Here is a 23,665-nt window from a genome sequence, read left to right on the forward strand (position 1 = left end):
TTAAAAAGCACCGAGTCTAGCAAAAGAGCTGGGGGTCACTAAGGTTAAAGGGAATTGGCACAGAAATGAAAATTCTCCCTAACGGGAACTCTGCAGGTGGTCCGCTACCACATCCAGTATTCTGTTAATCAGTTCATGGTTTGAAAACCATGAATCTCGGGGCGGCTGCATTGAAGCTCCCAAGTAAGATTTGGAAGTAAGAATATTTTACTCCATATTTCATTTTGCAGTTGGGAGTAACATCATTACTCCTATATCCCGTCCCCTTTCATCCATACTGCATGGGCATCCGTCGCTGAGGACGGGAAAGTATTTTTCAACCGGAAAAAATGTCTTTCTCCAGCATGGGGTCTGGCATGGATTCACATGCTCATGAATATTCCCAGTCGTCAGGCTGGTAATCCTCTGTAAAGAAAGTCAGTTTCTTTTCTGAAACTTTTCTCCTAAGAACCACTCACTGAGCTCTGAGTCATACTGCCCCCAGCCAATGAGTGCCCCCCACCTAAGCCCCTCCTCTGGCAGCCATCTTCAGATTTTTACCGCAAGTTCAAGTGTTGGGAGTCTTTGTGTTTAGCTCACAAGCTTTTACTGCGTTTTATCACTTTTTGGAAGAGTTTTGCTCTTTTTCCGTCAATCAAGCCTTGTGCTCCATCGATCAACCTTCCGATTAACGGGGACCCTTTTTTTGATTCTTCAGCGCCCCTCAAGGGCGGATTTCATCAAGTTTCAGGCGTGCAGGATTCCGCGACGCATGTTGGATTCAAGTGTCCGGAAGCTCCCAGGTCAAGATTGCGCTCGACGAGGGGTTCCTTCGGGAGAGAAGATGGTGGGGCATGTGCTCTCATCTTACCAGAGGCACGGATTTCCAGGCTCCACCACATCAGGAGACTGTAATGATGGACGCCTCTGGAGGGATGGGGAGCCCACACCGGAAGTCTTCACGCCAGAGGCCTGTGGCTGCTGGAGAAGACGTTGCACATCAACATTCTGGAGCTACGGGCGGTGTTTTGGGCCCTCAAATCGTTCCTGCTCGGGGGCACCAGATCCCTGGTGCTCTCCAAAGAGGCGCAGGATTTATGGCACAGGGCTGTCGCCCAGCGGATGTTCCTTATCCAGTTTCATCTGGCAGGAGTAAAGAACACGGTTGCCGACTCCCTGAGCAGGGAGCTTCGCTCTTGCCACGAGTGGGAACTTCGGGTGGACCTAGGGTGGACCTAGTGGAGATCCTGTTCCTCAAATGGTGCAATCCCCAGATTGACTTGTTTACGACTGCGATGAACACCAAGTGCCAGAGGTTTGCCAGCAGTTTTCCCCAGCAGGGGAGCATGAGGGACACATTCGCATTCCCCTGTGAAGGCCTCTTTCTGCATGCGTCCCTCTGTTGTTGCCTCGAGTAATCAGTCAACTCAAACAGTGCCAGTGCCGAATGACCCTCGTCGCACCGGCGTGGTCGAGGCAGATCTGGCACCCGGGCCTTCTCAGCATGTCAGCGTCCCCTCCAGTCAAGCTGCCAGTGGTCGTGGATCTTCTCGCCAGGGAAGGAGGCGCCATTCTTCACCACGATCTAGGGTCTCTGAACCTGAAGGCCTGGCTGCTGTAGCACTAGAATTTGGTGGCTACGATCTCCCGGCGGACTGCAAGGATGTTCTCACCAAGGCTAGAGCATTGTCTACTTTGAAGTGCTATGGACTCAAGTGGAAGAGTTCCCAGTAGATCGACCCACTGAGGGTCAAGGCTCCTCGGGTGCTTCCATATTTGCTGTCGTTGGCTAAATCGGGGCTCACCTACGCCTCCATCAAGGTTCATCTGGTGGCTATCTCCTGCTACACCAGATCTCCAGGACGACCATCCTTGTGGTTGCACTGATTGATCAAGGAAATCGTCAAGGGACTATTCTGCTCGTTCCCGCCGGTGAAGGCTCCGGCCCCGGTATAGGAGCTCAATGTGGTGCTCACTAGGCTCATGGGAACTCTGTTCGAGCTTATGCATTCTGCACCGCTAAATTTTTTGTCGTGGAAAACTGCTTTTCTCATGGCCTTCATCTCTGCACGACGAGTGGGAGAGATCCAGGCTCTCTTGTAAACCACCTTACTTTCCACGAGACAAGGTTGATGCTGTGGACGCACCCCTCCTTCGTGCCCATATCCAAAAGGACTTTGCACTCACTGGATGTGGCTGGAGCGCTGAAGTTTTATGTGGCCGGCACAAAGAGTTTCTGGAATACCGCTCAACTTTTTGTGAACTTTGACCCTGTGAACCATGGGAAGGCCCTCTCCAAGGCTTCCATGTCCAGGTGGCTCTCCGGCTAGATCACCCACTGTCATGGGATCGCTGCCTCGCCATCCGAGAGCCCATTGCACCAGAGGGATTGCTGCTACAGCGGCTTTCCTGTCTGAGGTGCCCCTGCTGGACATCTGCAGGGCTGCTACCTGCAGGTCGACACACACCTTCACGAAATTCTACTGCGCCGACAGGGATTCCAGGGAGGAGTCCAGAGTTGGCCAAGCAGTGCTGCGCAGCCTGTTCGCTTTAAGGTGAGCCTGGTGAGGAGGTAAGAGATGCTTATGCTGAGCCTTGCCACCTCCGTGGTTGTGCGTGTGTACTGCTGTGTATTCTTTATTCATGGGCATGCGAATCCATGCCAGACCCCATGCTGCAGAAGGAACAAGTTAATTACCTGGAACTGTTGTTCTACAGCGTGGGTCTGGCATGGATTCACATGCGAACCCTCCCGCCTACCCCTCTGCGGCTCTTCTCTTGGTCCTACTGCCACTTTACGGGCTATCAAATCTGAAGATGGCTGCCAGAGGAGGGGCTTAGGTGGAGGGCAGTCATTGGCTGGGGGTGGTATGACCCAGAGCTCAGTGATTGGTTGTTAGGAGAAAGACAGTTCAGAAATTAAACTGATTTTTTCTTTACTGAGGATTCCCAGCCTGACGGGGAATATTCATGAGCATGTGAAACCATGCCAGACCCATGCTGGAGAATGCAGTTACAGGTAAGTAACGTGTTCCTTATCCCTTTCAAATTTGATTGCACATGGCCCCGCGATCGTGCGCCGCCTTGACTCTGCCTTTGTGGTGCTACACCCAGTCCTCTTTTCTGCGTCGACAGGAGCAGACCTGCTTCACCTGTGCTGTCGTTGAAGCCCTTATTTCTCTTCATAATTCCATGTGTTTGTTAGTTCTTCCCCTGGGATCAGTCCCACTAATTTCTTTATTTTTTTCTAATTCTTAGGAACTTGATTTCCACCAGCCTCCAGTGCATCACCCCTCCCTGGCAAATGTCTTCCCCGGCAGGTTAAGTAGGTGCCCTTCCTGCAACGGATCCATTCCGACATTGGACCCGCAAGCGATCTGCCTCGGCGAGGACCATGGCTGGGACAGCTGTTCAGCAAGCAGCACCCTTACCCCCGGTCACTTAAACGGCTTGTGAGTTAGTGGGAGCTCTTCTCCAGATCCTATCAAGGAGTACGTGTGTAGGAAGACTAAGTGAAGTGAAGTGTTCTGTTCTAGGCACCCCGCAAAGGTGACTCCTTCCCCCCCTGCCACCAGCCAAGGCACAGAGGCTCATCAAGCTACCAGCCTCATGGCCGAGGGGGGGTCCATGAATCCTCCCGGTCAGTGCCGAGGGGCCAGTTGGCTCTAATACCAGGAAATCACCAGACGGGGGGCTCTGCCCTGCTACCGGGCCTATCTCCGAGGGGGCGCCTACACGTAGTAGCACTACCAGCGCCATGTCCAAGGGCGATCAGCCTTCTAGGCCCATGCTTGAGGTGCACAGCAGGCCCAATCCTGCAAAGTCAAGCAAATGGGTAGAGGCCAGATCCAGTGCCATGCAAGACACGAAGCCCACGTCTATGTCTGGGCAGGACAAAATGTCAGTGCAACCTGACAAAATGGCTGTACATCTGGACATGTGCCAATCCAACAAACATCAAAGACTGGAGTTCACTCCCAGGGTTCAATGGTCACCCCACAGATAACCTGGTGCACATCTTACCCAGTGCCCTCTGGGCTGGTACACCGAGAAAAATGACTCGCTGGGCAGACAAGGCACGGGCAGAGCGCAGCTCTCCAAGCCGGTGCAAAAGCGTACATCCTCTGCGTGCAATGACTGTTTTTTTGACAAATTCCTTATGTTGATGGCGTCTCCTCAAATGGGCAGTATCCTGAAGGGAATCAATAAAGAGATGCTTTCACTCATGCCCACACAACCTTTGGCTCTAGTACAGCTCCAGACGGTTCTGCCCATAGTGGCGGTGGAGTCGCCACTGGCTCAATTGCCATTGCCCGCGCAGCCTAGCATTGCAGTGCTGTCTCCGCCACCCATGGCATTGCAGACCACTTTGGCACAAGCAACGCTGCTTGCAAATCCTACAGACCCCCAGGGCATCACAGATCAGGCAGACACTGACTAGGAGGAGTACCCCAACACCTAATCTTCAGCGAGGGCCTTCCACAACAAGTTGTCTGGATTGGCAGAGTACCATGGTATCACTCGGCTTCAGAACAGTCAGAGGCAGGGGTCCTGGCAGAGGTCCCAACTGCCACATCGGCCACGAGATTGGGCATTCAGTTCCAAAGGGACGTTGAATCCCTGGCAAAATAAAGCTGGTCCAAGCCCCACTCCACGCAGTCCACCATCAAGACTGGATGCAAAGTTTAGGCTGGCAGAAGGGGGATACTGTTCTCTTAACAGTTAACCCTCATTCATCAGTGATGGCCGAGGCTCCTATGTACGCAAAACCCAATCGACCTCGTGGTCATCCTCTACATCCACCTTATTGGGCAAGGAAGAGAAGGTGCTGGAGGCCTATGGGTAGAAGGTCCACTAAAGCTGGCGCTATGCTTGCTGCTGCAAATCAGACTATGGAGGGATTTCCTCCCGGACCTGCCTGTTCATAGGCAAGCGTCCTTAAAAGCTGGTTTGGCCGATGACAAGATAGTGGCAAAGGAACTAATGGAGTCGTATGTGGGGCATATCGGCACGGCTGTTACGGCCATATGCGTGGCCACGGATATGAGGTGGCTGGCATGGCTAAAAGCCACCAAATTTAATCCTGACGTCCAAGACTGCATTCTGGAACTCGTGTTTGATGGGGCCCGGGGGTCTGTTCCATTCATCCACGTATGAGGAACTGGACAAGATGAAAGACAGTTCCCAGACCGCCAAGTCTTTGGCTATATTAACAAAGCCTACATCCAGGACGTTTGGACAGGGGCAAGCCTGTTCTGACATGGGAAGGACGTTTGATGGGTTGAGGGGATTCCAGGACCGGAAGGCCATGCAGCCCGACGGGTCCCCAAGCAACAAAGAACATCACACAAAGACTTCTTCCAGTCCCCTTCTCGGGCACCTGCCTCAGAGGGAAAGCAGCTTTGACTGCCTCATCAAGGTCCACTAGTATCCATCTGGTGGGTAGCAGGCTTGCTCTCCACATTCAGTCCTGGCGACTCATCGTGGATCCTATCAGTAGTCTCCCATGGTTTCAGTCTTCCTCCAAACCCTCCTTGCTCCCCTCCACTCCCTCTGATTAGGACACCAGCTCATACGAAGATCGGCTCGCTTGTACGAAGTGCGGCGTTGGAGGACGTTCCCCTCTCTCAAAGAGTCTCAGGGTTCTACTTATGGATTTTCACGATACAGAAGAACAATCATGCAGGCCTGCGGGTGGTTCTCGATCTATCCTTCTTAAACCTATACCTACCCCTCCAAAGGTTCAAGATGGTTACGCCTGCTCTGATAGCGGAGTCTGTGTGGGGGAGAATGGACATGCTCCCTGGACTTGAAGGATGCGTACATGTCCTAATATGGCAACCACACTGCTTCCTTCTGTTCTGAGTGATGAGCTCCCTTTTTCAGTACAAGGTCCTCCCATTTGGGCTCCTGGTCAGAGCGGTATCCCCGGGGGAGGTTTGGAGTACAGCATCCAGACTTATGGATATACTTTACCAACTGGGGTTCTCCATCAACCACAAAATGGCGCAGCTCCAGCCCACACAAACCTTGGTTTTCCTGGGTTTGTTGTGGGATATCAGTCAGCAGAGGATTTTTCTCCACCACGGATAAGGTGGCAGCTATGAAAACTGCTACTGTGCACTATCTCAGCAGGGCGACAACTTGGTGGAACCAGCATCTATTGGGAATTATGGGGGCATGCCTCCTGGTGGTGCCACATACAAGGCTCCAAATGAGGAGAGTGCAGTTACACCTCTCGGCCTCCTGGAACCAGGAGACTGGTTCCCAAGCAGCACCGGTTTCCATCCCGGAGGAACTCTACCAGGATTTGGTTTGGTGAAGGCAAGAAACCAATCGCATGGCGGGCAGACAGTTAAGGCAACAGACTCTTCCCTGGGCTGGTGGGGGGAGGCACACTGTGCGACCAGTGTACATGGCATATGGACACGGGAAGGGCAGAACAGTCGCATTAACTTCTTCGAACTGAAGGCCATCCATCTGGCTCTCGAGGCCTTCTTACCAGTAATCCAGAGCAAAATAGTCTGCGTTCAAAGAGACAGTTTTACTTGCATGTACTACATCAGCAAACAAGGGGCACTTGATCTCCTCCCCTGTGCAGGCTCGCCATCGAGAAATGGGAATGGGCTATTGCCCACAACATATGCTTTCTGCAATACACCTCTGGGAGCATCAACCTGGAGGCGGACACGCTCGGCAGATTGGGAGCTGACAACTACGAGCGGCAGCTGGACGAAGCGGTCCTGCGGGAGATCTTCAGGGGATGAGGCCAGTCCCAGATCTTTTCACCATGGAGCAGAACCGGCGATGCCACCAGTATGCCTCAAGGTTGGGCCAGGGAACTGGCTCGCTGGGGGATGCTTTACATCTTCAATGCAACTGGATATGGGCCTTCACATTTCCACCGACCCCATTAATGCACAGGGTCATCTGCAAGATCAGAGAAGCTTCACATTTGCATCTAATCCGGATAACCCCACAGTTGCCAGCCAGGCCATGGTTTGCAGACCCAATGCGGCGCAGGGCCCTGGGACTCTCCCAGTGGAAGGAACGTCTCTCCACTTCCAGCAGGGGGTTGAAGGGGAGTGGGCAGTGGCTCACCCCTCTACGGAGAAATTGGCCCTAGCGGCTTGGTTCCTGAGCACATAACCCTGCAGCACCTTCACATGTCTCAAGGAAACCTGAAGATAATTCAGAAAGCAAGGAGCGACCCCCCCCCCCCCCAGGAAACCCTACAGGTGCAAATGGACCAGCTTTTGCCTGTGGGCCAAGGAAAAGGGATGTAAACCCCTTGACGTTCACATTGGGTCAGGTGCTCTCGTTCTCGGCCCAGTTGGAAAGGTCGGGTTCAGATTAACACATGCCGTACGCTATAGAGGCTTACAAAAAATCAGACAAAAGATCTTTCTCTACCTCTAACCCAGTGGTCAAGAGGCATCTGACTGGGCTGACAAAGTTGTACCCCATCCCCTTTATCAAACAACCATACCCCATCTGGGATCTCGGTGTGGTTCTAGGGGCCACGGCGCATAAACCATTTGAGCCCATGGCGTCCCATGTCGGATTGGTCACGATCGAAGCAGCGCTCCTGTTGGGCCTCACGTCTGCGCATAGAGTTACCGAAGTTCAAGCCCTTGTGGCCTTGGAACCCTATACCCCGTTCCATTGAGACAAAGTGGTGCTCCGCACCCACTCTGCATTTTTCCCCGAAGGTGGTTTCTTATCTCAACGAGGAGATGGTACTACCAACTTTCTTTCCTAACCCAAAGGACGAGGCGGAAAAGGTATTGCACTATCTTGATGTTAGGAGAGCCGTGAAGTTCTCGACAGGACAGAGCTTCCGCAAGTCAGATGCGCTATTAATCACTTTCGGTGGGTCAAAGCCAGGTTGTCGGGCATCGATGGCCTCGATAACTTGGTGGATGGTCGTGGCCATTCAGGAGGCCTACAAGAGCCAGCAAAAGGAGGTTATAGCAGATCCTCATGCTTATACAGTCGGGACCAAAGCAAGCAGTCCTAAGGAATCTGTTCTGTTAAGGTTATCAACGTCTCACCTCCGTGGTGCGTCAATCGCGGGTTATCGGCCATGCAGTATGGAGGGACGGGGACGTCTGAGTAATTATAAGTTACTCACTATAGTGACTAACATACTCCTAGTCCATAGTCCCGTTTCCTCCATACGTCCCACCATCCCCCCTTAAAAAGGTAACGTAGTTAGGCAGTTTAATCTAGCCGATGCGTCAAATGGGACTGAGGTGTGGTACAAGTCGCCCCCCCCCCCGCACGCAATCCAATGTAAAGGGGTTGTTGGGGAGAATTCTCAAAAATGTGCTAATTCCCTTCTACCTTAGACTCCCAGCTCTTTTGCTGGACTTTAGGACTTTTAATTTCTAACCTGGAGAGAGTGAGCCCTCTCATGTATTTTTATTGCGATTTGGACTCTTTTGTTTCTTTGGACTTGAGTCTGACAAACTCCATATGCAGCACCTTCAGTGCAGTGGCACAGGGAAGTCTTTTAGATTTCTCAAAGGTTTAAAGGCCTACGGTTTCCAAGAGCAGTGAAGTGAAATTGACTTTACTTGCATTTTGTAACTTTCTATATCCAGCTTACACTATCTTACCATAGGGTGCTGGAGGGGTTCCTTCGTATCCCCTTTGTCTAGTTTCTCATGTAACATTTTTATGTTGCCCTTTCTACAATTAATGGCTGGTGGCAGTGGTTTACTTTTTACTACCGTTGTGTGCTTTAGTACTGAAACCCACCTCTGGCCCCAGTGTGTTTGAAAGGGCAGGAAGTGAGGGAGGTGCCTGAAACTCCCCTGTCCTTTGTCTCCATGGTTACCTGAATGCACCTATTCCTTATTGGCTGGCTGTCCTTGCACGACAGCCACCCTGCTCTGTGAGTGACATATAGGCTGTGCATGAATGGGAGAAACCTGCTTAAAAGGCGAGGGTGTTGGGACTGAAGACTGAGTCAGCCACTGGGGAGGACATCCCGACAAAGAAACCGTGAACTATGCTTTCTGCATCCTCCTAGACCGTTGAACTGCTTGGTGAAGCCCTGCTGCTTTGGTGAAACTCCTTTTTCTAATCGACAAGAGGAGCTCTAGGAAAGGAAGACTTTTTCCCTTGTGTTAATGGGACCAACTAACCCTGAGACTAACTTTTCTGGAAGTCCTTCCCCCAACTGGCTGTACTTTGCTGCTGCAGGAACCGAGTGCCATGGGTCGAGAAATCCACAGCTCAGTGCAACCTCTGTAAGTCAGCAAAAACCTCCAGGAGTTTCCGGAGGACCCTCCTGAAGCAGGACGACCCAAGCTCGAGTCACCTCACAAGACTGCTGGACTCAAGGAGGGAAGGAAGCCCAACCGGTGTCGAAGATCCGCCGGGGTGCTATTTACAGAGCGCTGAAACCGCAAGGTGCTGCTGATCCAAAAAGGACACGTAGCTGCTGCCGGCCATCGAATTGCTGCCCCAGAAGTCCCCAGACGTCCTCTCTTGTCCCCACGACTGAGGCACAGGAACACAGGATCTGCATCGCTGCAACCAGACAAACCCAGCTCGACCCCTTCTTCTAACCAAAGGTACTGTCTGACTTTGGGGTACTTCCCTCATTGTCTGTAGCTTGCTCTTCTCAGTTGAGACTTGCAGTAGCTGCGTTTTCTAGAGTTGATCTCAGCTCTAACTTTCACAAGTGTAATAGCTTGTGACCCTACAGTGATTTTACTTCCACAAACTCTCTAACTTTGTACAAGACTTTTGTTATCTAAGAAGTGCATCAGCTCCATAGACTTTGCTCCAATTGACTTTGGCTGTCCTGGCTCCCTGCAGACTCTTCTACTCCATTGACTTTGATTCTTACTGTCCCTCATAGGTGATGCAATGGTTTAATACTAATATTGCTGGGAAAGGTTTTTATCTAGACTTCATTGGAAGATTTAAAGTGCTCACATGCTTTGAGAACCTGTTTAACCTTGTTCCTTCCTTTAACCTTTTCTTTCCACAAACCTCAGAATTTACAAAGTGTACAAGTGATATATAAATGCTATTACTGCCCTAGTTAGTGAAGTCACCTCGGGGTGTAGGAAGTGTGTATGAAGCTTCTTTAAAGAGTATACTTGCTTTGGGTTGATTTTGAAGTGCATTTCGATTGTTGCACAGTGCCCTTTAAAGAAATGATTATTTAAAACTGACAGTAAAATAAATAATTATTTTATTAGAAAACCTTGAGTGTAAGTGTTATTCGGATGCTTGCATTGGTGGACTTCATTGCTACAGCTACCATTTACCCCTCTGAGATTAAGTCTGGCTGCTCACACTACCAACTTGTGTAGTACAGGCCTCTACCAAATAGGTGGGTTACCTAATACCAAGGGGACAGGGGTGTTTATTTATTTGTATAGCGCTCCTGACCCATGGGGGTATATGGGCGCTTAAACATCTGCTTACAGGCAAAGGTAAGGAACATTAGTACAGTTGTACAGCATATGTAAAGTTGGCAAGAGGTGGTGTCTCCCACAGGGTTACTACATACATTCTTGCCTAACCGGTATTGCATATGTGACTAGAGAAACATTCTATTTTTTTTGGCTTGTTTGCTCTTTATTCTTCCCTTATGTAGGGATACAAGATTCTATTTAATTTTACTTTTTTATTCTATCAGGATGCCATCAAACAATCTGAAGTTACTGTGGTTAAGGCACGAAGAGGCCGAAAAAGAAAGGTAACAAATGATTCTATTAATGTTTAAAGAAAACTAAACTTCTAGGCCCTAACCAACAATTTAGTGTTTGTTTTTAGTGTGTAGCAAACAATAGAGCTGCTTGCCCCTGCTGATGTAAAATAACATTTTGAAAAGACACGTCTTTATAGAATATGCCCACTTGGTTGGACTATGTATTCACCACCTAATCTTGCTGTGCAGTTCGATGTCATACACCCTATGCAATCTGTCGTTAAGCAGAAAGTTGCCCATAAGTGTGTAAGTAGCAGTATGCTTGCTTGTTTTAGTGTTCTTGGCTTCATAAACCTTCCAAAGGCTGATTGATTTGTAGGTATGCATGCTTGTTTTGTGATGGATTAGCTAGTAATTTAAGGGTTTTGGTGAAGTTTGCTCCTTTTTCCTTTGTGTGCATCTATATATTTTTTCCCCTAGTTCTTGTGTGAATCTGCTGCGTCACATGCTATGCATAGTCCACAATCTAGTGGTTGGCTCAGAGTATTGCATAGTTTTTCAAATTCGAAAACTGGGCGTTCATGTCTCACTCGCTGTACTACATGTATAAGGACCCACAAACCTTCTCGTGCCAACGTCCAGTTTTTTCTTTTTCGACAGATCTGAGATCAGTTGTCCTTGTTGAGAGGTTGACCATCAACCTAGATTCGAGCATCCGCAACATCATTGAAGTGTGCAATCGGGAGAGTGGGGGTATAGTTATTTAACAGTTTATACTTCCACTCTCTCCATATTAAGTCTGCTTTGAAACCCTGAGACCCTAATGCAAAAATCAAGTTTCAATGTTGTCCTTGGTGTGATTAAAAAAATTCCCATATGGTGTATAATGGCCGTCTACCTCGAGACCACTTTGAGAATCTCTGCTGGGTGTGCCAAAAAAATGCAAACCAGAAACACTTGGGGAGGTCCGGGAGAAGATCTGGGCAGTATATGCCATGTAGCCCAAATGTGCACATGGGGAGCCCAAAGCTCAGACTTCTGAATTCAATGTCTGGGCTCAGACGCTTGTCTGAGCAGGCCACCAACAGCCAAACAGAGGCACTAGCATCAAAATCTTAGTCGATCCCCAGCTTGGACGGCTCATCGACTAGTCGAGTTGTGGAAAAGTCCCCAGGCAATCGTGAGACTGCAAAATCCCACTATTACAAACCCATTTGTGGTTGAGACAAGGGCATGGACGTATTGGGTATGACCTGTAATTGCAAAGGCATAGCTACTTTACAGGCGTCGAAGGTGGTAGGCCTCTACTACGAAACAAACCGACTTGGCACACAAGCTTAAACAAACCAAAAAGGGGATTTCCAAATACATTTTCACTTCCACTCTGCAGAACAAACCAGTTGAGGTTTTCATGCGGGGGAGACACTTGTGGCTATGCAGCAGAACACCCCTAATTGATATGAGACTCTGAAGAGGGGGAAAATGACCGGCATGCACATTTCCGAGCACGAAACACCCTACTCTCCAGAACTACAGCATCTGGGGATAGTCCTTGATCTAAAGGATTTAAAAGAAACCCTGTCAAAAAATTGTCTCCTTTATGGAACAACATGACCGGACTAGCAAGAGTTTGGCAGGGTTACCTCGGGGAGAACCACTAAAAGAGAGCAAAGCAAGAGGAACAATTGGATATTCAGGATGGCGAACTCAGTCCATGAATATCAGGAGTATACAGGTGATATGGTGGGTAAATGTGGGGAAGAATTCTCAATTCTGTGCTAATTCCCTTCAACCTTAAAGACACCCAGCTCTTTTGCTGTACTTTAGGACTTGTAATTTTAACTCTGAAGTGAGTGAGCCCTTTCTCCAGCATGGGGTCTGGCATGGATTCACAGGCTCATGAATATTCCCTGTCGTCAGGCTGGGAATCCTCGGTAAAGAGAAAATCAGTGTCAGTTTCGTTTCTGATCTGTCTTTTGTAGTAGTAACCAATCACTCATCTCTGCGTCATACTGACCACAGCCAATGACTGCCCTCTACCTAAGCCCCGCCTCTGGCAGCCATCTTCAGATTTTTACCGCACGTTCAAGTGTTGGGATCCTCGTGCTATTGCTCTAGAGCGTTAGTGCTATTTTTCACGTTTTTTTCTCAAAAAATTTCTCTTTCGGTCAAAAGAGCCTCAAGCTCCACCGTTTCTTCATCCGATCAACGGGGACCCGTGTCGGATTCGTCTACGCCCCTCAAGGGTGAAGATTTCGTCAAGCCACGCTTTTGGAGGACTCCAGAAGTTTCTCAGGCCCATCTCGGACATGGCCCAGGAGAAGGGAAGCTCGACGACCGGAAAGCTGTTCAGGGTCTGCCCTGGATGCCAGCTTCAGAATGTCTTTAAGGAGGACGAACACTCCTTTTGTCTTAACTGCCTACATGAGGACAAGACGCACGTGGAGAAGGACTGTGCGTTTTGCGGCAATATGTCGGAGCGGACCATGAAGGACCGCCATCAACGTCTCGCCAACTGGCTGGAAGGAAAGAGCCCGTCAGGCGAGAAGAAGTCCGAGCAGTCTTCTAAGACCTTTGAGGGCGCCCCGGCGACAGGGGTCCAACAGAAGGCCAAGCACCGCGAGTCCGCTGGCACCGGGAGCGCCGAACGGTCAGGCTCTACGGGCGCCAGGCAGGGCGCATCCTCCCCGGCGCCATTAACCACGAGCCAACGCTCTGGCTCGGGTAAGAGGAAGGCCGAGCACCCGGCGAAGCTCCTGGAGAGACCCCGGTCGAGCTCGAAGGCCCCATCGGAGGGGGAGCGAGGCGGTGACCCTCCCCCCAAGGAGAAGGCGGTGAGTGCACCTAAGGTGGTGAAAGCCTTAATCCATCCGGCCAAGGCCTCTATCGAGACAGTCGCGGCGGCCCTGGCTCAGCCTGTGGAGGCTACACCAGTGGTGGCGACCTCGGGGCCCAGAGTCTCCCTGCCACCGCGGAGGGAGTCCTCTTTCATGCCCATCGACAGGACCCTCGTGAAACCTCCGACGGAGAAGAAAAAGGGGGGGCAGGAGGTCGTAATGGATTCGGCCTCAACCTCTGAGGAAGAGCTGATCGATGTCTTAAGCCACGGCGTTGGCGTGGAAGAAGACCAGCCCGTCGGGAGGGTCCCCGACATAGGAGACGACGAGAACGTCGCGGGTGCCGACGGGGCTCCTGACCGCCCGTCGGACTCCCCTCAACCAGTGCCGCAAGACAACTCGGCGGCCATTTTGTTGGCTATACAGTCCTTATGCTCGGAGATAAGGACGAGACTGCCTTTACCACCAACGGAGGAACAGCTCCCGACGGGGGACCCGGAGCCAGGTCCTTCTGGGAGCCCTCCCCCTAAGAGAAGAAGGATTCATCCTCCACCTCCTTTTCAGCCATTGCGCCCTGTTCGGCCCTCCTCCCCGTCCACGACACGTGGGGATGATACGGGGACTGACACGGCCGCGACGGGTACAGACGACGAGGTTTACGACGAGGATCTCCCGTCGTCACCTCCCACCCGGGCTTCCCCGCCCGACGAGATTGGATCGTTTCACTCCATGATCGCCAGGGCATCCGAGCTTTTCCAGCTCTGCCCGGAAGAAAAGAAGGAAGGTTTCCTTTATCAACGGCGCGAGGCCAAGAGGAAGACGGTCCTCGCTGTACCTCTACTGGACGATATTTGGGATGAGGGCCTCGCCCTCCTCAAGAACCCATCCACGAAGCTGGCTAGAAGGGATCGGTACGAGAAGAAGTACTGGGTCCCGGACGCGGCCCCGACCCCAGACTCGGTCGTCTCCGCGGCGGCCAGGAAGAAAGCGGGGGGGGGGGCGCGCAGCCTCTACGTCTACCTCCCCGCCGGACGGCGAGGGTAAGAAATTAGACATGATGGGACGCAGAGTCATCTCGTCGGCAGCGACGACGATTAAGGCGGCCAACGCCTTGGCTATCGTAGCCCGCTACGACAGGGAGTTGTGGTACAAACTGGCCCACCTGCTGGACTTCCTACCAGACGACAAGAGGGCGGAAGCCCTAGAGATCTTGCAGGAAGGAGAGGTGGCGTCGGACCACGTCATTACGATTGCGACGGACATCGCTGACACTGGATTTCGCCAGTTGGGCAACGGCGTGTGCGTTAGGCGGCGTGGATGGCTCAAGGCTACTGACTTCCGTCAGGACGTGCAGACCAGAGTCTTGGACATGCCGTTCGACGGAAACAACCTGTTTGGGAAAACAGTGGACGATTCCCTTCAAGCCATCAAGGCGGACACAGAGACGGCCCGGGCTCTTGGGGTTCTCCAGCAACGGCGGCCGCCCTTTCGGAGCGGCAGAGGCAAACAGGGTGCCTCCAAAGGTTCCAGCGGTGGATTTTCCACCTACCGTCAAGCGGCCCGTTCGTCGTCACAGGAAGCTTACAGGGGGCGAGGCAAGTCAGGCGGACCCTGCCGTCGTCGCCAAGGAGGACAAGGCGGCAAAGCCTCGTCGAAGCAGGACTGACCCGACCGTGGGGTCGGGCCCCCACCGAAGCACCCCGGTGGGAGGCCGGCTGGCGAGCTTCGTCAGCGTGTGGGAGTCCATCTCCACCGACCATTGGGTGCTGGATGCCCTAGCTCAGGGTCACGCGTTAGAGTTTCTAAAGAGGTGCCCGCGCGTCCCCCCTGGGGCCAGGAAAGAACATCACGTCCCTCAACTTCTCTTGGAGGTAAAGGCGATGCTCAAGAAGGGCGCCATCGAGCTTGTCCCAAAGAGGCTTCGGGGCTCCGGAGTTTACTCAAGATACTTCCTCGTGAAGAAGAAGACGGGAGGATGGCGTCCCATCCTGGACCTACGACGACTGAACAAATTCATCAAGGCACAGAAGTTCCGGATGGTCACCCTCCAACACGTCCTGGGTCAACAGGAGGAGGGCGATTTCCTGTCGTCGTTGGATTTGGAGGATGCCTACTTCCATATTCCCATCCTAAAGAGACACCGAAAGTTTCTCAGGTTCGTGGTCCAAGGGCGTCACTACCAGTTCAGAGCCCTTCCCTTCGGATTGAGGTCTGCACCCAGGGTGTTCACCAAGTGCCTCGCACCGGTGGCGGCGCAGCTGCGCCGAGAGGGGATCCACGTCTACCCCTACCTGGACGACTGGCTCATCCGAGCAAAGACGAAGGAGCTCGCCGTGGAGTACACGGCAAGGACCGTCCAACTACTCACAGACCTGGGATTCTCCACAAACTATGCCAAGTCCCACCTGGTGCCCACGCAAGAAGCACGGTTTCTGGGAGCGAAGCTCGACACAGTGTCGCTTCTGGCCTCTCCGTCGGAGGAAAGGACGAGGGCCATCTTGGGCAAGGTGCAGCGGATGCTGGTTGCGGACGCGGCCAGGGTGAGGTCCATCAAGTCCCTCCTCGGAATGATGTCTTCTTGCATTTATCTCATCCGCCTGTGCAGGCTCCGGATGCGCCCGTTGCAGGAGTTCCTGGACGCGCGCGGGATCCAGACGACGGGCAGCTCCGAGGAGAGGATCACACTCGACGAGAGTTTCCGACGAGTGATCCGGTGGTGGGGCAACCGCGCGCATCTGACGGCGTGCATCGACTTCCAGACCCCCGACCACCAGGAGACAGTGACCACGGATGCCTCCCTGGAAGGGTGGGGAGCGCACACCGAAAATCTGCACGCGAGAGGCCTTTGGCTTCCGACGGAGAAGTCCCTCCATATCAACGTCCTGGAGCTCTGTGCAGTGTTTTGGGCCCTCAGGTCCTTTCTTCCGTCCCTCAAGGGCAAGGTGGTGAGGATCTTCACCGACAACACCACCACCATGTTCTACATCAGGAAGCAGGGCGGAACCAGGTCCCCAGCCTTGTCCAAGGAGGCGCAGGATCTGTGGCATTGCCGTCGCCCAAGGGATGTTTCTGGTGCCGTTTAATCTGGCAGGGATAAAAAACACCATTGCCGACTCGTTCAGCAGAGAGCTGCGCTCGTGCCACGAGTGGGAACTACGACAGGATCTAGTGGACCGCCTCTTCCGACGGTGGGGCACACCCCAGATCGATCTGTTCGCGACGGCGACGAACTCCAAGTGCCGGAGGTTCGCCAGCAGGTTTCCCCAGCCGAGGAGCATGGGCGATGCTTTCTCGTTCCCCCTGGGAGGGCCTGTTTCTATACGCGTTCCCTCCATTGCCATTGCTGATCCAGCTCATCAACCAGCTCAAAAGGTCACGGTGCAGGATAATCCTCGTCGCACCTGCGTGGCCGAGGCAGATATGGTTCCCGGACCTTCTAGACTTGTCAGCGTCCCCGTCAATCGAGCTGCCAGTGGACGCGGATCTTCTCTCCAGGGAAGGAGGCGCCATCCTCCACCACGACCCGAAGTCGCTGAACTTGCAGGCCTGGCTCCTGCAGCGTTAGTTTGGAGGATACGACATACCGGCCGACTGCAGAGAGGTTCTTGCAAAGGCCAGGGCGTCCTCAACTCTTAAATGCTATGGACACAAATGGAAGAGGTTCTCTGTCTGGTGCCATGCACAGAAGATTAACCCTCTACGGATTACGGCTCCCCAGGTACTGCCGTACCTTCTGACGCTGGCCAAGGCTGGACTGGCGCACGCGTCCATCAAGATTCATCTTGCTGCGATCTCCCGATACACCAGAACCACGGGGCGGACGTCTTTGTGGTCTCATCGTCTGGTGAAAGAATTCATGAAGGGACTGTTCAGATCGTTCCCGCCGGTGAAGGCTCCGGCCCCGGCGTGGGAGCTCAACGTGGTGCTGGCCAAGCTCATGGGACCTCCGTTCGAGCCTCTGCACTCGGCTCTGTTGAAGTTCTTGTCGTGGAAAACAGTGTTTCTTGTGGCCATCACCTCCGCACGAAGAGTGGGAGAGATCCAGGCCCTTTCCTGCAAGCCCCCCGTACTTGACTTTTCACGACACGAGGTTAGTGCTCAGGACGCACCCCTCCTTCAGGCCCAAGGTACCGTCGGACTTCCACCTCAACGAACCCTTGGTATTGCCTGTTTTCTTCCCGTCGCCTTCGTCGCCGGCCGAAAGGACTTTGCACTGGCTGGATGTGGCTAGAGCGCTGAAGTTTTACGTGGACCGCACGAAGTGTTTTTGGAAGACGTCACAACTTTTTGTGAACTTTGGACCTGTCAATCGGGGGAAGGCTCTCTCAAAGGCCTCCATTTCCAGATGGCTCTCAGGCTGTATCACGTACTGTCATCGGTTGGCAAACCGACCGCTGCCTGGCCGTTCGAGAGCTCATTCCACCAGAGCGATCGCAGCTACCACAGCGTTCCTATCTGGTGTGCCCTTGCTGGACATCTGCAGGGCTGCTACGTGGAGGTCGACGCACACCTTCACGAAATTCTACTGCGTCGATCTGGATTCCAGGGAGGAGTCCAGGGTCGGCCAAGCAGTGCTGCGCAATCTGTTTGCCTAAGGTGAGCCTGGTGAGGAGGTAAGAATTGCTTAATGTTGAGTTTTATGTAATGCTTAAAGTTGAACCTTTGCCACCTCCTGTGGTTGTGCATGTGTGTACTGCTATGTATTCTCTTATTCATGAGCATGTGAATCCATGCCAGACCCCATGCTGGAGAAGGAACAAGTTACTTACCTTGCCTACCCCTCTGCGGCTCTTCACTTGGTCATACTGCCACTTCACGTGCTACCAAATCTGAAGATGGCTGCCAGAGGCGGGGCTTAGGTAGAGGGCAGTCATTGGCTGTGGTCAGTATGACGCAGAGATCAGTGATTGGTTACTACTACGAAAGACAGATCAGAAACGAAACTGATACTGATTTTTTCTTTACCGAGGATTCCCAGCCTGACGACGGGGAATATTCATGAGCATGTGAATCCATGCCAGACCCATGCTGGAGAACAACAGTTACAGTTAAGTAACTTGTTTCTTTTCTCACTCTCATGCATTTTTGTTCTGATTTGGATTGTGTTTTCTTTTTTTGAAGTCTGACTTACTCCAGAGGCATCTACTTTTTGTATGGTGAAACACAGCACCTTCAGTGCAGTGTCACAAAAAAATTCTTTAGATTTCTCTTAAGAATTAAATAACTTTTTCTTGTGAGAACTACTGTTCTCAAGAATAGTGAAGTGAATTTGGCTTTACTTCTCTTTTCTCTATGTAGAGCCAGAACACACCATCTTATGTGGCGTGCTGGGGGGAAAGAGGGCTTACTCAGTAGCCCCTTTTTCTACTTAACTCATGTAACATTTTTATGTTACCTTCAAGAGTTTAAAAGCTGGTGGCAGTGGTTTAATTTTCGTAGCATTTTGCTTTTCTACCGCAGCCTGAACCCTCGGCTGCAGTATAAGCACCCAGGGGTGACCATAGTGTCAAAATGGCCCTAGTTTTCTTTTTTCGCCATTTCTTGAGTGAAGACTTGCTTGGGTTTTACTCTGCGCTCCAAACCAGGATTAACCCTTTTGTTTGTTTCTCCTTTGGCGGGCTTTAGTGCTGTGAAACCCGCCTCTGGCTCCAGTGTCTCTGGCAGGCCAGGAAGCAAGGTAGGTGCCTGAAACTCCCTGACCTTATTCTCCTTGGTAATATTAATGCACCCAATCCTGATTGGCTGACAGGTTGGATGTCCTTGCACGACAGCCACCCTGCTGTGAGAGTGACGGCTAGGCTGTGCATGAATCGGAGATACCTGCATAAAAGGCGAGGGTTCTTGAACTGAAAACAGTTGACCACAGGATGAAACAGCCAACGAAGGAATCCTGAAGAGAAGCTTGCTGCATCCATCTGGGCCGTTTAACTGCCCAGTGAAGGCCTCCTGCTGTGCTGAAACTGCTATTCCGAATCGACTATAGAAGCTCCAGAAAGGGCAACTTCTTCCCTTGGGTTAGTGGGACCAACTAACCCCCAGACGAACTTTGCTGGAAGACCTTCCCCAACTGGCTGTACTACTTTGCTGCTGCTGGAACCGAGTCCCAGGGGTCGATAAATCCATAGTGGAGTGCATAGTCTTTAAGCCGGACCAGAGCACCAGGAAGATCCTGAGGACCCTCCCGAAGCAGGACGACCCAAGCTCGAGTTACCTCACCAGAGTGCTGGACTCGAGGAGCGAAGAAAGTCTGTCAAGTGTCCCAAGATCCAGTGGTGCCATTTACCGGTAGCTCAAACCGCGAAGTGCTGCGGAACTGAAAATATCCCGTAGCTGCCACCGACCTCCGAACTGCTGAGCAGGAGTCCTCCAGACGTCCTCTGTTCCCCACGGCTGAAGCCCAGGATCTGCAAGTTTGCAACCAGGAAAGAAGCCAGCTGGCTCATCTTCTTCTAACCAAAGGTACTGTTCTGACTAAGGGATACTTGCCTCTCTGTAGCTTGCTTGTCTCTGATGAAATTTGCAGTAGCTGCCCTTCTAGAGTATTCTATCTCTAACTTTTCACAAGTGTTACAGCTTGTGGCCCAACAGTGATTTTCTACAACAAACTAACTCTGCAAGACTTTTGTGCTATCTAAGGAGTGACTCTGTTCCATAGACATTGTTCAAATTGAGTTTGACTGTCCTGGCTCCCTGCAGACTACCACTGACTTAAATTCTAACAGTCCCTCATAGGTGATACATTGGGTGCTTAACTAATATTGCTGGGCAAATGTTAGGACAGTTTTTCTGAAGTCCAACTAAGGGCTTAGTAAAACCATTAAACTGAGGCAGTACAAGACTCAACTCTTAGTATAAGGCTGTACCACCCGAGTTCATGGTAGCGTAGACCGAGCAGCCAGGCTTATTTTGGGTGGGAGAGAGGGCTGTAGAATCAGTACAAGTGAAATTGTAATACAAATGATCCAAAGAAACACAAACACTTTGTATTGTGAAAATAAAGGATTTATTTAAATACAGGCAGGCCCAGATAAATCTAGGGGTAAGTAAGCACTTAAACATATGAAATCACAGTATAAAAACACAACATTAAACTTCAAAGTACACAGGCCCAAGTATAGACCTTATTTGAAGTACCTAACAGTAGTTCTAGGGAAGTCAAAACCTTTTCATACACATTCAGTATAGGTCAAGCCTGTTCTTGCGGGAGTAAAAACCAATGGTTACTTTTTACAATTACATTCAGTAATGCAAGGGCAGTAGACCCTGCAAGTTGTAGAATGATTCTCAGTACAAATCACAATCAGTCAACTGGACAATATACTTTTGGTGAATAGTGGAACACTTATTCTAGGTGCAGTAAAAACCTATAACTACTTTTGTCATAAGACAGTTATACTAGGTGAGTATAACTAAGGATAATATACAGTTACAGGTGCTTTTGAAATCAGCGAACCCCAGATAGAGATAAGCAGTAACTCTTGTAACTTATTTTTGGATGGCACAGAGCTAACAGAAGGTAAGTAAAACCCACATACGTTTTTAACCTCACAACAAAGGGGAAAGTAAAACCCAATGTCACACTTTACTCAATGACTGTTATTCTAGGTAGGCAACAACCGAATACAGACTTATTCTAGACAGGCTAGCAGCAAGTCAGGTAAAGCAAGACCCAGTTGGGGAACATTCCTACAAGTATCCTCAAAGGACTAATCTGGTGATACCAACACTTTACTTTTGGGAAGAGGCACAACCTAATCACAGGAGGGTAAAATACCTTCACATCTACTTTCTATTAGACTGGCAAAACAGTTGCTAAGGAAGAAAGGATGTTAACCATATTTTTAAGAATAGTGCATCACACATTCAAGATCAGTAAGAAACTTTGTAACTGTTCACTCTCAGAATTACAGTTACCAACCAACTCTTTACAAGTAAGTAACTTTTAAACACTTATCTTTTCTAGGAAAAAGGTCCAATCCCTGGAAAGTCTTTCCCTTATTCTTGAAGCATGAGTTTTCTCAGTGGCAGAAGGGGGGTCACTAGGACTAGTGACCAACAGGCGGTGTCAGGATAGGTTCTTTAATAGCAAAAGTTCCCTAGGAAAACTGGGCAAACAAGTGAGTACTTCACTTTAGGGTTAGAGGGTCCAAGGGCTTCGCAGAAGACACCCTAGTGGGATTCTATCAATGGGACTGGGTGCACTGGATGAGGCCTCCCCATTACAGAAAACAACCCACAGCTACACAGAAATCATAACGGGCTTAAGGTAAGTACATACCCAAGCTAACACAGTATTTCAGCATTGAAGTTTTTGCAGCAGGATAACTTCAGGGTCTGCAGCCAAATACCCGGTCAGTGGATTCCTTGTTGTGGGGACTGAAAACAAGACCTCAGAAGGATCTTTGCAGCAGGTATCGAAGGCTCTAGGCAAGGTTTCCCTCGCGGCTGAATGCGGTTCGATTGAATTCTCGTTTTAAAGGTCCAGCACTCTGGTGAAGACTTCTCAGACTCGATTTGTTTTTCTGGAGATTCGCCAGAATGCCCACAAGGTTACGAGATTTTGAATTCGGAAGACTGTGCACTGCACGATGGATCGAGGACCCAGGGTATTGGGGTATCGCAACAACGCAAGGTCGCAGCAACGTGTGGGTTGGCTCAAAATGCAGGTCTTCTGGAGTCTAGTGGGTCTCACCAGGCTCTGGGACGTCGTTTTTGGAGTCCCCAGGTCGATTTGAAGGAAGGGCTACAGCAGGCTCTGGTTGCACAAAAGGTTCTCTGGTCACTGGAAATCGTTTCAGGCGTGTTTCCTTCATCTTCCTCTTCGGTTCCGGTTCCAGTGGTACTTTTCTTCAGCTTCCAGGTTCACAGTATTTTTCAGGAATTACAACACAACCTCTGCATTCTCTAACCGCATTTTACAAGAAGGGGTGGTCTGGTGGTCCAATTGGGACAACCCCCCCCCCCCCCCCCTCCTCCTCCACTGGGATTTGTGCCCATTCAAGCAAGGTGTAAGACAAAGGGCCGGGGAGTTTTGGACTCCTCCCTCACACCTGCTCTCACAGAAGACGAGCCTGGGTGGGAGGGTGGGTGGGTGGGGGGCGGGGAGTTGTGTCCTTTTGGACTCCCGCTGAAGATAAAAATCCCACCAAGGAATTTCCCACCCTGGATGTCGGGGAAGGAACAAGAAACGAAAAACACTAAAATAGCGAATAAAGAAGACTGGGCTCATTTTGGTAAAATGAGCACCCTTAGGTTCCTTTACTGCAGCTGTGAACACAGCGCGTGGTAAAGGTGCACCAAATGAATACAAGGTATCACTGCCACCAGCCATTGAAGGTACGCTTTTCTTCTGTAACAAAATTGCTACAGTTTTAATGTGAAAGGGGATACATTGTATCTCCCCATCACTCCACAGAAGGTGGGGTGTGCTGACTTCGCAGAATAAAATGTTAAAGGTATCCAAAGATCCTTTCTACCCTTGGGAACTGTAGTTCACTCAAGGTTAGCACCAGAAAGTTAAAAGGGGAGCCTCTAGGGCAACCCAGCAACAACAGGCACTGATTGCCAATAGGTTGTTAAAGAGGATAAATTTAAAAAGACACTATGGAGAGTCTTAAAAATGACACCCATAAAAAGAGTTAAGGATTGTGAATGTGGAAAAAGGTTCCCACTCACTGAGGTATTATGGAAAAATATCCCACTAGTAAAGCAAAAAGTTCTTGGGTTGACCCAGGTCAGGACAATTTACCAGTTCTGTGCAAATCTTACCTAACCGCAAAGTTTCTATCTAGACTTCATTGGGGGATTTTAAAAGTACTCACTTGCTCTTAGAACCTGTTAATTGTTTTCCTTCCATTAACCCTGCCCTTTTCACAATCTCAGAATTTTAAAATGTGATATATAAATGCCAATACTGTGATAGTAACTGAAGTCACCCCAGGGTGTAGGAAGTCTTATGAAGCATATCGAATGAAGATCTACTTGCTTATCTTTATTCCGCGATCGTGTTCTGAATTGTATTTTAATTGTTGTACATTGCCCTTTTAAAGAGTGCTTATTTAAAAGTGACAGTTAAATAATTATTTTACTAGAAAGCCTTGAGTGTAAGTGTGTGGATTTCGATGCTACAGCTCCCATTTACCCCTATTGAGAAGTCTGGCTGCTAAGTCACTCT

At 50.6% G+C, this 23,665-nt stretch overlaps 1 protein-coding gene across 7 annotated transcripts in view; it reads left to right on the forward strand.

Moving 5' to 3' along the window:
• Window positions 1-23,665, forward strand: part of PSIP1 (PC4 and SRSF1 interacting protein 1) — an 828,776-nt gene that overhangs the window by 299,108 nt on the left and 506,003 nt on the right. For all 7 annotated transcript variants that reach the window (XM_069626044.1, XM_069626047.1, XM_069626045.1 and 4 more), the window contains one exon: window positions 10,643-10,702. In XM_069626044.1, the coding sequence (XP_069482145.1) occupies window positions 10,643-10,702 (60 nt within the window). The remainder of the gene's footprint in view (window positions 1-10,642; window positions 10,703-23,665) is intronic.

This window comes from Ambystoma mexicanum, chromosome 6p (assembly GCF_040938575.1).
Source record: "Ambystoma mexicanum isolate Mex_15411 chromosome 6p, UKY_AmexF1_1, whole genome shotgun sequence".
NCBI lineage: Eukaryota > Metazoa > Chordata > Amphibia > Caudata > Ambystomatidae > Ambystoma > Ambystoma mexicanum.